The 15218-nt window shown below is 36.4% G+C and overlaps 1 protein-coding gene across 1 annotated transcript; it reads right to left on the bottom strand.

Annotated features, from left to right (window-relative positions):
• Positions 1 to 13155: 13155 nt before the first annotated feature.
• On the bottom strand, positions 13156 to 13940 carry LOC110038397. The gene has a single exon (XM_020743230.1). The coding sequence runs from the start codon at positions 13819 to 13821 to the stop codon at positions 13456 to 13458; it is 366 nt and encodes a 121-aa protein (XP_020598889.1). The 5' UTR covers positions 13822 to 13940; the 3' UTR covers positions 13156 to 13455.
• Between the last annotated feature and the right edge of the window lie 1278 nt (positions 13941 to 15218).

Genomic DNA, 15218 nt, shown 5'->3' with positions numbered 1-15218 from the left:
ACACCATGAGAGAATTCCACAAGAGTATCTCGATGACTATAACACCGAAAATCCAGACGGTGTCATTTCAGAAGAAGGCCCAGAAGGAGAAGAATATGGGGGCCTATCCACGAGTTAGCTTCAAGCGCCTTACAAGGACAAAGATTCAGAGAGAAGAGCAGCCAAGGGGTTGTGTTTTTTGTGTGATGAGAAGTTTGCCCCTGGATGCCATTGCAAGGATCGAACATTACAGATTCTCAATGAGTGACGAGGAGGCATGAGATGAAGAAACAGAGACGGTTGTGGAGGAAGATGAACACCCTCACTTTTTTCCACCTTAAGAACAATGCATTTTTTTGGGCTGGGAGCATTGTTACGCACCCGTCTAGTGCAACTATGTTATTAGCCTAAGGGCAAATGGGTATTTTATTATTATTGTTGTTGGTTATAAATAGAGCTTAATAACTTATGATTATAGTTATGCATGAGATTATTATCCGAGTTTTAGGTTTGGGGTTTGGGGAAGATTTTCTACCTCTCGAATTATAAGAATTGGGAGAGATTGCCTACCTCTTGAATTGTAGATGTTTATCTTTACATTCGTGTTGAGTTTGGATTATTAATTTGCCCAAATTTTTGTGGAAATTTGTGCCGATTTATAAATGCAACAATGAAAATGAGGATTCATTTCATAAAGCCAACAGCAAGAAGTTGGGATAAATTTCATGATGACAAAAATGATGACATGGCGTCATGGACATTCATATGCATCCAAGCAAATGTGAATCAAAACTAAGTTATAGAAAAAGTGATTAAAATTCATGTCAAACTGATCATTGGCTGTGAAGGTTTCAAAGAACAAATTTGTCAGACAACTAAAACAATGTGATGCAAAATCAAAAGAGACGTCACGCTGAGGTTTTCTTATGTTATGGTTAGCAAGAAGTGAGTGGAAATGAAACAATTAAGTTATTGGGTTGGTGCAGAAACCGAAAAGCAGCTTCCTCCAACAGAAGTGGCTAAAATATTCACAACCTTTTGATTTCTGGTTCATATGCACTGAAGCCATAGTTTTGGAAGTTACTAAATATGATGCTTTTACATTTTTGAAATCAAAGGTGTTTGTGCCTCGCGCACAAAAAAAGCCTCAAGGCTTTATCCCTCGAGGTGTTTGAGACAGCCCCTTAATCAAGTCAACTAAGAAAAATTATATTATATTAATAATATATAGTATAGTATATCATATTATATCATACTCATCCATAAAATATTGGATTCAGTGCCTCAAAAAGATTAAAAAGTTAATTAAATTATGATTAAATGATTGTATTATTAAATTATATTGGATTTAAAGATAATTGATATGGATGGTAAGAAAAAAAAAAGTAATGATTAAAGAAGATTTGGAAGATTTTGCCAAGAATGATAAAATAATCACATAGGATTATTCTTATAAAGATGTTGAAAATAAGAATGAAGCCATTGTGAATCCTAATCTACATGGTGTATTAAAATTTTAAGTTAATATTTAGCTTGAATCTCATTTCAAACTTTCACTTTACATCAACAATTATAAATTTCATTTATAATTTATATTCTTATGATAATAAATCAGATCAATACATTGATGTCAAATTTATGAATTATTTTGAATGTTATGAGTTTTTTTATATCCTTTAAGGCTTACACCTAGATCTACTTAAAGTCTTACTCCTCACCTTGCTAAAGCAAAATGCCTCAATTCCCGATTTCACCTTTTTAAATATTATTTGAAATTAGTGTCTCTGACAAATATGCGCATACACTCATATATAAATAATTTATATATAAATATAAATTATGTCATAATATAATATAATATATATTAAAGTTATACACATAACATTAATAATCAATGACATTCATAATCAATGCATAACTTAATATTTTTTATTAAATTAATATATATTAAAATTGTGATACATGATGTGTTAGATAATAAATTGTTAACTTACTATGATATCATTCAAATATAAAAAAAAATACTACATATGTTCTTTTGATGCATAAATTATATTAATATTGTTATATAGTTTTAATGAGCAAAATATTTGTTTATGTACTAATATCTAGGACTGAGAATATAACTCAAAGATTGTCAATTGCTCGAAAATTGATTGAATTTTTGCTAAAGTTGAGATTGAATTGAGGTAAGTGAGCCAAGTTATGAGCTAAAAGCAAGGATCGATATTTTTTAGCCCATATTGAGGCAAACACAGATCAACTCAAACTAGCTCGTTATCGGCTCAAAGCTTTTTGTTTTTGTACTTTTTTTAAATAAAAATTTGTTTAATAGAATGGTAAATAAAATTTTAAAAAACTCAAGTTGTAAGATCTTTTAGCTTTTTTACAATTTATTTGTATACATCAATTTTCAGCTCATTTTGATTTTCGACCCACAAAAAATAAAGAAAAGTTCCATTCTAGCCAGGTGTTTCAATTTCGAGTAGAACTGGGTCAACATACAATACAACGAGCCATGAGCTAATTTCAAGTCAACACTAGCTCATCTCAAAATCAAATCATTCACAGTCCTACCTATATTTATGTAGTGAGTACGCATGTGTGTGTATATGATGACAACTTTTTTAAATATATTAGATAATTTCATTTCCTACAAAACTAAATAATAAAAAAAAGTTTTGTTTCCTATTGTACAACCAAACAACTTTTTTATAGAAATGACTTGATTAAATTTCACTTCAAGAAGTAAGAAATGATTGTCATGTTCTCTCTACTAACAATCAAACAAGACGTAAGGTGTGTTCGGGGGTGTTGTTAGTTGTGGAGTCTGATTGTAGCACCAATGAGTAGCAAGCAGGCTGGCTTCCATGCAGTCGTGCACCTAATACCAAGGCGTCGGGCTATGGGCTTTTAAGCGCCCATTGAGTGCTCCCAAACTGAGAAGGTGAAAGTCCTACGCCCAAAATGGGCACCTACTTCTGGAGAACTGGGCGCTCAGATGCCCAAATCATGGTGCCTCGATGCCCGAAACAGCTTTCACGAGAATTGTTATTCATGTCACGATTTCGGACAGCAAAAGCGTAACTCTTCTTGTCTGTTCATCAACAAGATCCCGGTGAATGTGAGAAGTGTTGGTGAGAATGATTCTAGTGTTGTTCAACGTGTGTTTTTGCGTCAGATCAGTAAAAAAAAAGTGAAGTGGTGCACTGTAAGTTTCTTCATGTGAGTGTGGAGAATAAACTTGTGTGAATCCTTTGTAAAACTCTCTAAAATTCATAGTGAAATTTGTGGTGGTATGACTCGGAGATTTTTTCTCATTCCCGATTTTTCCACGTAAAATTCCTTTGTTCTTTCCTGGTTTTTTTTAATTGTGCTTCTGGTTTATATTTGTTGTTTCGATCTTCTCAAATCTGGTGATATTATTCCGCTGTGACATTAATAATAGTTTGGAAGTTTCCCGAAGTCAGACATGTTCTTAGTTTGAAGAGAAATCTTTTCTCTGTGAGTCAGATGACAAAGTCAGGACTCATGACAACTTTCACAGGTGATTCGTGGAAGCTTTTACCAGAGGGCATTAGAGATGGCTCGAAGCAACATTGCAAGCGGCCTTTATCTGATCAATGAAATAATTGTTTCATCAATGTAGTTGGAACAATGGTGGATGCAGGTTTGTGGCACCGTAGGCTTGGCCATATGAGTGAGAAATGTATGAAGTTCATACTTTCAAAAAATAAGTTTTAGGGTTTTAAATCAATTGATATGGATTTTGTGAAGACTGTATTTATGGCAAACAGAAAAAATTTTCTTTCTCCAGAGTGGGTCAGTGGTGAAATCAAAGAAACTAGAGTTAATGTGTATTGATATATGGGGTCCTACTCCAATTCAGTCCATTAAAGATTCTCATTATTTTGTCACATTCATTGATGATCAAGCGAGAAAAATATGGATTTATTTCTTAAAAACAAATGATTGGTCAAAATATATTTTGGTACTAATATTTAAAAAAAATTAAAAAACAAAGATGATAAAGATTGTTATATTAATGAAGAATCAAATTTATCAAGTCATATGATGAAGCTATAAGAATAAATAATGAAACATAAACTTAAATATGTTAGTTTCAAAAACTCAATTTGATTTCATGCTAGTAAGATCGATTATTGAATTATTTTGGGCCTAAGCAATTAATGAAAAAGCATAAAAACCAGAGAAAGATCACATATGATACTTATTGATCCTAAATAGGCATATGATAAATTATAACAAAATTGATTTGATGTGCATTATGAAAGAAAGGTATGTATTAGAAGCATGTTGAGAAGTTAAGTAAAAAGTTATGATAATAGAAAAGTTTTTTAAGAGAGAGAAAATTTAGAATTAATATAATACAATATAAGTATATAGAATATAATTTTAGTAATATTATGAATCACTATTATTAGAAGATTAAATAATAACGAAATGTGATGCTTTAAACATTTTGAATTTATTATAAAAAATGATTATATATATAAGAGTGTAATATTTACTGTTAAAACTAGATGATTAAAAATGAAGAAATATCTCAAGAGTATTATATAATAAAAAAACATCATGAAGACCAAAATTTGCATTTTATATAATGATAAATAAGTCGATTATGTATTATGAATTGGAGTACTAGGAGTAGAGCTATTATCAAAGCTAAGTTGGGTATGATAAAGAAAAAAATTCAAGATGCATGCATAGAAAATCTGTCAAGGATAAATTAAAGAATAATTATATTAAATGAATGATTGAAACAATTATTAAAGATAATTAGTTGAAAATAGACCTAGGTGATTTGAACATATAAAATGAAAAATAAAAAAATGCACCTATTAGAAATATAGATAAAATTAATGTCAAATGATTAGAAAGGAAAAAGAAAAGATCTAAGATAACATTTGTATGAGTTAGAGATAGTTTGTAAAGAATATCTTTAACACATTAAAATTCTTTTAGATGAAAATTTGAAAAATAAGGATTCATAAAGTTAATTCTAATTTGTTGGGATAATGCTAAAGCTTTAAAACTTAAAAGCATAAGGTGAGGGATTTTACCTATCAAGAGGAAGGAATGGCCATAAGCCCCATGAATTTTATATTTATAAATAAATATATGTTATTTAAATCTTAAAATAAATTACAAAATTCAAAGTTCATAACTAAAATATCTAAATCCTAATTCCAAAGTTTAAATGATGCAAATATAGAAAGCCAATTAAATAATACAATATAATAAAACGAGATAAGTACAAATACATGAAGTTTCTCTTCCTCTTACTCTTCATCCTCCAAGTCCAATCATGCACTCAGTATTATAAGAACACATCCTAAGCAAACATTGTCCCATCTCTTTTGGAGGGAAAAGTATGTGACCAAAATTACATCCAATCATCCACTCTAGATATAGGACAGCAAACATGCTACGACCAAGTCTTGTTCCCTGCTCCTCAAAACTTTTGCTAATACATCCAAATCCACTCATCCACTCAAGAGTATGATAACACATCCTAGCTAACCACCCATGAATATTTCCAACTATTTACCCAACCCAAAACCATATTCCTAAAGATATTTTCCATATCAACCTAAACTAGCCTATGCTAGACTAGTCTTGGCATTCCAACCACCTTACCATACTAAGCCCTATAAAATTCCACCAAACACTTCAAATCTCATCTTTAAGTAATAAACAAAAAATTTATAATCTTTTTTACTCATTAATGTCACAAAAAAATCACTCACCGCCATAAACAATCTCTTTCTTTCTCTCTCTTGGACAGTAGCAACTAATGAAATATCATTCATCTTTTTAAGCAACATTACAAGAAAGAATTCACCCTGTCAATCTACCCTCAAGTAACTTTATAAAGCATATTCTACTAATTCTATTTCATAACAAGCCTAAGCAGGTATCCGAAATCCCAAAGTACTCGAGAAGCCATCTCTCTCTGTCAACGTAGTTGGATGAATTCACCAATAAGAGAACAACTATCAAAGTAAGAAAACCATGGCACCTACATATTAAGAAGCCTACAAAATCAATTGGAATTCATCCACTTGATAAGCCTAATCCCCTCCCTACAGAAAAACCATAAGACTTACTAGTTTTACTTGAAATGCCTGATACTCATCTTCAAATCACAAGTCCCAATTTTATTTTTCACATCCATTGATGCTCTGCATGATCCTTTGGTGCACTTCTCTAAATTTGAATCACTAAATAAAAGGACTAAATGCTGTGTAACCATTAATAAGATTTTGCTAGGAAAATTGCTCAGATCAAGAAGTGGACCTATTTAATGTCTCATATGTGCATACAATGATGGGCACACAAAGGTTGTAAGTACATTCTATAGAAAAAACAAGATCTTCAATATATGCAACTCACAAGCAAAGCTTATGAAAAAAACTCATGAACTTACAATATGATAATGAAAGTGGCCAAGCTCGGAACCTGAAGATATAAATTGAGGTGCATCCAGACCCACTAAGTTGAGAGTTAAGAGAATGCAAGCACTTGATTCGCGCCAGCTCTCCCCAGCAGCGGAACAGGTCCAAGGAGGGCCGGTCTAGACCAGTCAACCCAAGCCAAAGCAGCGGGCAGCCAGTTTAGGCAGAATGGTCCAGTTGCAGTATACGGAGCGCGATTCCAACGCCCAGGCGGAAGTCATGAAACCACTACTCGTGTATAGAAGGAAAGGAATTAAGGGGGAGTTGGAGGGAAAATTTTGGAAAGAATCTGGGGGAGTATTTAGGAGGAAAAGGGGGATGTGATTTTTTTTCATGTTATGTTTTGTGTTGGCTGCAGTCTTCCTTTTATTCTAGTGATGTTCCTGGTGACATCTTCGAATTGAGGAGAGACGATCTACCTCTCGAACAGTAGATCAACATCATACCATGCTTGTTTTTTTAGTTTTCGTAAGAGCGGCCCCTGTTTGAGTTTTTTCTACCTATCTATAGCAATTTAGTCGCGGTTGTTCGTTATTTTTGGTTATGGATCGTATCAAATTAGTAACAGAGCAAGATCCTGAAGGGATGACAACAAAGACGGTGGATATGCTAGAGGAGTTGGGAAAATCATATCATGAATGGAAGAAAGGTTCGCCACCATTGAGGACGGGATTTTTTCCATAGAGAGACAAATGGATAATGAATTTGAGAGCATAGAGAAATGCGAGAGAATATGAAGAAACTCAAGGAGATGCAATCTAAGGCCATGCTGACTGCTCAAATTGCAAACCTGAACCAAGGGTTGATCAGGTAATCCTTGGCCAGATAAAAGAGGAAGGAGGTCGAACAAGAGCACAATGAGGAGGACATCATCTACCATCAAAAGCGTCCCCCTAAGATTCCGAGAGATGGGTGGAGATTTCCACTGTAGGGGGCTGGGCCGAAAATTGGAGGAGGAATGGTGCAAGGGGCATGGAAGGGCGGAGGGAATCAGAAGGGGGATATGGTTATGACCGAAGGAGGGAGTTTCGCCCTAGACACAGTGTTGGGGGGGGGGGGGGGGGGGCAGAGAAGGGGGGGGGGGGGGGACATACAGGAGGAAGAGGAAGTTAGGGTTGGAGCTGGTGCCCATGGGGAGCTTCGGTGTCATGATGGGGACAGGAAAGGCGGAAAAAATTTGAGGAATTTGTAATGAGTTGTTTCTGACACTACATGACTGACATGTGGTGGAGGACTTCCTTCCCTTGAATTTGGGCAGCACAAATGTGATTCTAGGGATGAAGTGGCTGCAGACACTTGAGGAGATAAAGGTGGACTAGAAATTCCTGAAAATAGAGTTCCATGTGGAGGGAGGAAAGTGATGCTAAGAGGAGATGCGAGCTTATGCAAAACCACGGTGTCGCTCAAAACCATGGTCAAGTCAATAAGAGACTAGTTGGTGGATATGTAGAGCATTGAGGAGGTCTGAGATCCAGAGTTGACAAAGTTTCCCCAAGCGGTCCAGCAACTCTTACAACAATTTACGGACATCTTTCAGCGGCCAAGCGAATTACCACCCCCGAGGGAGCACAAGCACGAGCAAGTTACAACATTAAAGGATGGTGTCCCCCCTATCAATGTCAGACCATATTGGTACCCTCATATTCAGAAGGATAAGATAGAAAAGTTGATCTGAGAGATGCTCAACGTCGGGAATATCAGACCTAGTGTAAGCCCCTTTCTCTAGTCTAGTCCTATTGGTGAAGAAAAAAAGATAGTAGTTGAAGGTTCTGCGTGGACTATCAGATTTGATCAATGAGACGGTGTTAGATAAGTTTCTTATTTCTGTGATTAATGAGTTGCTAGATGAGCTTTATGGGGCAGTCATCTTCTCGAAAATTGATCTTAAATCGAAAACACAAGATCATGATGCGTCCAACAAATGTGCACAAGACAACGTTCAGGACACATGAAGGACATTACAAGTTCTCGGTGATGTTGTTTGCCTCACCAACGCCCTAACCACATTTCAATCCCACATGAATAAGATTTTTCAGCCTTACCTCATGAAATTCGTCTTGAACATCTTCGATGGCATTCTGATCCACAGTCTTGCAAAAACATAGTATATGGAGCACCTTAGGACAGAATTGGAGAAGTTGAGAGAGCACCAGTTATACATCAATTTTATGAAATGTTCATTTGTGCATCTACACGTGGTGATCAGAGCAGGAGTAGCAACAGACTCATCCAAAATTGAGGCTATGGTGGATCGGCCTTTACCTAGGATTTTGAAGGAGTTGAGGGGATTCCTAGGTCTCATCCGATACTACTAAAAATTTGTGAAGGGGTCAGCACAATAGCATGACCACTGGCAAAGCAGTTGAAGGAAGACAATTCAAGAGGGGGGAAGCCGCAACACAAGCTTTCAAATATCTGAAGAGGCTCATGACCAGTGTGTCAGTATTAGCACTTTCATATTTCAGTAAACCATTTGTGGTAGAGACAAATACATCAGGGCGTGGACTGGGAGTAGTACTCAGGACCAGCAGTCGATTGCTTAATTCAGCCAGGTGCTCGCTAGGGGCAAGGCTCAAGCCAGTTTACGAGCGGGGGTTTATGGTTATTGCCTTGTTCATTTAGAAATAGCGACCCTACCTGTTGGGATGACACTTTCTTGCCAAAATAGATCAAAGGAGCTTGAAGTAGATGTTGGAGCCGAGGATGGTGACTGAGGAGCATCATAGGAGGTTGTCCAAGTTGCAGAGATATGATTTTGAGATTCAGTATCAGCTAGGGTTGGAGAATAAAACCGCAGATGCCCTATTAAGGAGAAGAGCCTCAGTTGGCAGCCTTATCAGTACTCTTAGTGCTCGATTGGAAACAACGAGACGAGAGAGTGAGCAAGATGAAGGGCTGAGGAAAATGTGCTACAAGATCCAAATAGTCACCCAAGATATGCATTGACGGGGGAGCAACTACTCTACCATGGACGACTCATGTTACCAATGACATCGGAGTACATTCCCATATTAGTGTAAGAGTTTTACAACAGTGAAATTGGGGGACATTCAGAGTACAAAAGACCTACAGTCGCCTATCAAAAAAACTTTATTGGGTGGTGACACAGAGATATAGAAGACATGGCGGCACAGTACGATGTGTTTTAACGGCCCAAATACCTGACCATGACACCAGGAGGGTTGTCACAGCCCCGAGCCTTACTAGAGAATGTTTGGGAAGAAACGACCATGGATTTTACAGAGAGTTTGCAACGATCAGAAAAGGTTTACAGTGATTCTGGTGGTTATGGACCACCTGAGCAAGTATGCATATTTCATTCCATTAGGACACCCCTACATGACAGTCTTAGTAGTGACGGTACTCATATGGAACGTTGTTTGCTTGCACAGAGTACCATAATTAATTATATCAGATAGGGATAAAAAGTTCCTTAGCCATTTCTGGAATGAGTTGTTCAGGTTACGGGGAGCGGTCCTTAAGTGAAGCACCGCATATCACTCACAGATAGATGGTCAGACGAAGATGTTCAAAAGGAGTGTGAAAACATATTTGTGTTGCTTTGTGTTGGATACGTTGAAACTGTGGGCCAGGTGGATTGCACGAGTAGAATATTAGTATAATATCTCATACCACACCGCGACACATACCACCCCTTTCAAGATTTTGTATGGTCAAGATTCACCTCACCTGATATACAACGAGCAAAGCACCACCCCGGCATCCAGTATTGACCAATATTTGGAGGAGAAAAACAAAATATTGGCAAAGCTCAATATGCATCTACTGAGAGCCTAACAGATCATGAAGAGGAAGGCAGATGGGCATAGCAGGGAAATATAATTCAAGCCTGGGGATATGGTTTACTTGGAGTTGAGGCCCCATCGGAAGAAGACGTTGGCGAGGAGGTACGAGAAACTTTCTCCGCGATATTTTGGACCCTATTAGATTACGACACACATTGGAGCAGTGGTCTACCTTTTGAGGCTACCACCATCATTGACAATACATCCCGTGTTTTATGTTTCTCGATTGAGGCATGCTATCGAAGATCATACACCGTCGTTTTCACTACTGCCAACGCTGAAAGAGGACATGGAGGTGGTTCTAGAAGCTTTAGAGGTTGAAGGAGTACGTCGAGGGGTGGCAGCATTAAAGGAGGTACTGATTAGGTGGAAAGATCTTTCATACTATGAAGCTACATGGGAGCCTTATGAAGGGATCCAAAAGTAGTTTTCATCCTTCAATCTTGAGGACAAGGTGCCTCTTTGGGAGGAGAGTTTTGTACACACAAGCTCTCCCCTACAGCTGAACTGGTGCAGGGAGGACCGGTCAGCCAAAGCAACAGGCGGCCTATTAAAGAGGAACGACCCAGTCGCGGGATATGGAGCACAATGCCAGCGCCCAAGCGGAAGTCGCAAAGCCTCTAGGGAAGTATTTAGGAGGAAAAAGAGGCTAGAGTTTTTTTAATGTTCTGCTTTGTCTTGGCTGCAGTTTTCCTTCTTTCCTGAAGGTGTTCCTAGTGATGTCTACAGTTTGAGGAGAGACGATCAACCTCTCAAACAATAGATCATCATTTTACTTTTCTGGTTTTCTTTGGTTTTCATAAAAGCAGCTCTCCTTTGAGTTTTTCTACATATCTATTGCAATTTTGTCACATTTGTTCGTTGTTTTTGGTTTTGCATCGTATCAGCACTAAAGAAAATTGGTGTAACTCTCGGTAATAATTTTTATGGTGCTATAACAATTTTTTTTAAAGGTTGTAGATATCCTATGAATCTGGAGAAATAGTTGCCCAAAAAATAAAAATATAATTAGATTTAAGGATTATTTGCCTCAAAGTTATGCAGACCATTAGGTGTTAATGTTATATAAATGAAACTTTTATTTGTTAAATGTAGTTTGTTTGGCTTAATATTATTGTATTTAAAGGTGTCAGCATAATCTAGATTATTATAGTTAGATTAGAAGTTGTTTGTAGATTACAATACATATGTGGCAGATTGCCGCCGATCATTGAGAATTTTGTAAGATCCCTTACTTCTCTAATCTAAGTTCCATCTCATCCAATGCTGCCACCAAAAAAAATAATAATAATTTATTGCCCAAGCCCCTATAACACTTTCATCCAAAAAAACATCCTTTGTACTCTAGTAAAAGTATCAAGAGAGTCATACTTTTTTATTCAATTAAGTAAATGTATCAAAGCATTGCTTGTCTCTATCTCCTTCCTAGTTTCCATCTTCTATCAGCATCTTTCCCATTTAGCTTTGCTTTTGTTATGCCCAACTTTTTTTCTTTTTTTTTCCATTAACGTGGGATCAAACATGAAAACAACAGATAGGAAGTGTGTGGGAAGATGATAGTTTGATGAGGATGATCTGGAGGACATCGAATAGATGCAAGCATGGGGATGGCAGAAGGAACAACTAGTGTTTCTGGGCAGCAGTTGTGAGAAATATGTAAGCTATTCAAGGTAGGATTATTGAGTAAGAGCAACAACTACAGCAGGGGTTGTGACAGGACACAGGAACGATGAATAGGATATAATGACTACAATGAGTAATTTCAAGAATGAAGAATGAAATTTGAGGATCGGAGATTTCAAAGTGATATTTTCTGTGAGGTATCAGGCCATCTAATTGTCACTTAGACATGTCATGACATTCATTTGCAAATTTATTATTTAAACTAGGAAGATTTACATGCATACCACTTAATTCTTATGCATTTACATAGCTAACACTTAAACTTCATTCTTTACATATATAATACCTTACCTGATGCATGAATATCTGTATTTCACTCTTTAGAAGTAAAAAATATGTTATTTTTTATGCCATGTGAAAGATTGGACAGTATAAATGTAAAAAGTAGGGTTTAAGTGTAAGATATGTAAATACATAGGAATTAGGTGGCATGCATGTAAAATGAATGACATCTCTAAATATCATACATAACATAATAGATGATATTACAGTTATCATAATAGCTTGTTTAGAGAAGGGTTACAAATCAATAGGTCCTAGGATAGCTTGTAACTTAGGCATTAAGAACAGACAAACAATGCAGGCAAGGACTGAAAACAGCTTTTTTTAAGTTAAGGCCTCATTAGGTTAATCAGAACAATATTTTGAAAATTGAATAAGTTTCTCAAATTTTTCATTTGGTCAGAAACAATTACCAATCAAATCTGATTTCAAACACAAGCAACTTACTCAAAGCTCTAAAAAAAAAATCATTTCATTATTACACACAAAATGAGGGAAAAAGAAATCAAAATTTCTTGAAACATTTTTTTTAACAACCACCAACGAAAAAGATACTAGTTTCACCGCGATTATATAAGGTTTCTTGCGTCAACGTTGCACCACAATCACGACATATGGAGATATCCATCATTTAAGTTCAAGAAAAAAGGTAGTCTCCTATATCATGGACAAATGCAATAAATATGAAACATAAGAATAACTAAGTTGAAGCAAGATAAAAAGGAGATATCCTAAATTGGAATGGCCTTTAAATTTACGAAGGTTACATGAAGCATTGAGGGACTGTTAGAATCAGATAAAATGTTGAAGTATTATTCATCATTTGCATCAAAAACATTACTACAAGTTTAAACTGGATGCAAGTCAAAATCAGCCCAACGCAAAGGAAACTTGAACCCAATTTAACTTTTGCACAAACAATCAAGTAATGTTGAATAGAAATAAGCAAAATCACAAACAATTTTACACATATTAAACTGGTTAAATATCGAAGTTATGCCCAGAAAAAAAAAAGAGCGATCATCATGCATTTCTTAGGCAGAACAAGGTCAGACGCCGCCAACATCCAACGGACAAATTATTCCGACTGCTATTAAAAATAGGCAGATGAAACATCCATAGCCAAAATCATAAATCCACAAAGTTGCATCAGATCCCAACTTCACCTTTCCAATCCTTAATAACCCTAGACCCAAAAAAAAAACACTTACAGAGAAATTATACAATTATTCGAAATCAACTGCGGCGGCCACGCTCTGCTGCTGCTGCTGCTGCTGCATCCGCTCGAGGGCCTTCTGATGTGCCCAGGTCTCGAGAGTGAGATCGGGCTTGGCGTTGAGGCCGACGCCGAGAGTAACGACTGTGAGAAAGGAGGTTATGTAGCAAGGAAGCTCCCAATCCTCCCATTGCCTCGATTGACCAGGTGGTGCAGGGGGGCGATTAAACAGATAGCCCTTCGGTCGTTCCTCGTGCCCTTGGGTGGTCCATCGCCCCGCGCCCTCGCCGCCACTGCTGCGCAGGAGCGATGATCGAATACGGCGGAGCATACCAGCTGACGCCGACGCGGTTGCAAGCGCCTTTTTGGGAGACATTCGTCAACTACGGTTCGAGTTCAGCGAGACGAAATGAAGAACGGGTATCAGGTCTCCCTCGACGCCTCGAGCTCTTCACACACGATGGAAGGGTGACCTTTTGCCGGGCCTGAAATGATTTAGACCCCATATTATAGCTATTTGATTTTTTTTCTTAGCAATTTGAGGCCGCTAGAATTTTTTTTTTCTTTCTTTTTGGTGCATATTATTTATGTTAAAAAAAAATTTCGCCACTATATTATTTTGTTGTTTATAACATAATAAATCCAGATTTAATTACTTATGCATAAAATAGAAATTACATTTAACATTTCAAAATATATATATGAGTTTGAACATTATAACTAAAAATAAACATCTCACTAAACACTTACTACCATAATAAGTAAAATTAAAAATAAAATTATTAAAATAACAATTAGCATTATCATGATATTGAATTTGAAATGCAAATGATCAATTTCACGAGATAATTTCTTCTCCAAAGAAACTCTCAATGTCTTATCACTATTTGATGTGAAATTGTCTAACTGAGACGGCCCGCTAAAGCAGTCACAATCCTCTACTGATCTTTTTCTTTGGCATCTGTAGAATTTTCTCTCATAAATATGCTCATGCCATGAAGTATGTAAAGAGCAACGCAATTCATAATTGCAAACAGGACTTCAGACGTCCCAGAATACCTCAAACTTATATTTTCTTAAGGTTTAAAATCACAAATCACAAACGACTAGATGAAACATTAGTTAATAAGAATAATAGAAATACAAAATTAAAGATTTGCACTGTTAAACCGACGAATAATATGTCACAACAAGAATACATAATACCTTAAAAATGGATCTTAAAATTCATTTAAACCAAATAAAATTAAGCTTATTTTTGTCACAGAGCATATCACTACAAAGACCATTCAGAAGAACCCCCACAGTTTTTTGACTGAAAAAGAAGATCTTGATTGACTTTTACAAACTCCTCACCCACGTTATTAAGAGTCTCTTTCTATGTCTTTGATAATTATGTGACATCAACTCTTAACTTCTCTAACTTTTCTTTGATCGAATCGGACTGATTTTTTTGTCTTGTCTCATCTTGAGAACTAAGCTTAGTGGTCACATGTTTGCATTGTAACTCTATAACGTCGGTGATTTTTTTTTAATGGCTTACACCTTCGCACATTTTTCTCATGGTGGCATGTCAGCGCATCAATGGTGGACATGATCCCCAACTCATAAAAGTTTTATAAGCGATATCATATAGGCGGAGGCCAACATGGCCTTCATCAACAATTCCTCATGCGTTGAACGAGGCTTTGGTTTTGCTTTCGTAGGGGAACAAACCTGCACTTATGGAATAATGGTGTGTCTGGTATCCTAGGTCCCAAATGGAGTTTGATA

Source organism: Phalaenopsis equestris, unplaced genomic scaffold (assembly GCF_001263595.1).
Source record: "Phalaenopsis equestris unplaced genomic scaffold, ASM126359v1 Scaffold232764, whole genome shotgun sequence".
In the NCBI taxonomy this organism is placed as follows: Eukaryota; Viridiplantae; Streptophyta; class Magnoliopsida; order Asparagales; family Orchidaceae; genus Phalaenopsis; species Phalaenopsis equestris.
This window is presented reverse-complemented; position numbering and strand designations above follow the sequence as displayed.

Bases quoted from the DNA above. Each gene is read 5' to 3' on its own strand.
- LOC110038397 (XM_020743230.1), bottom strand. From the start codon at position 13,821: ATGTCTCCCAAAAAGGCGCTTGCAACCGCGTCGGCGTCAGCTGGTATG.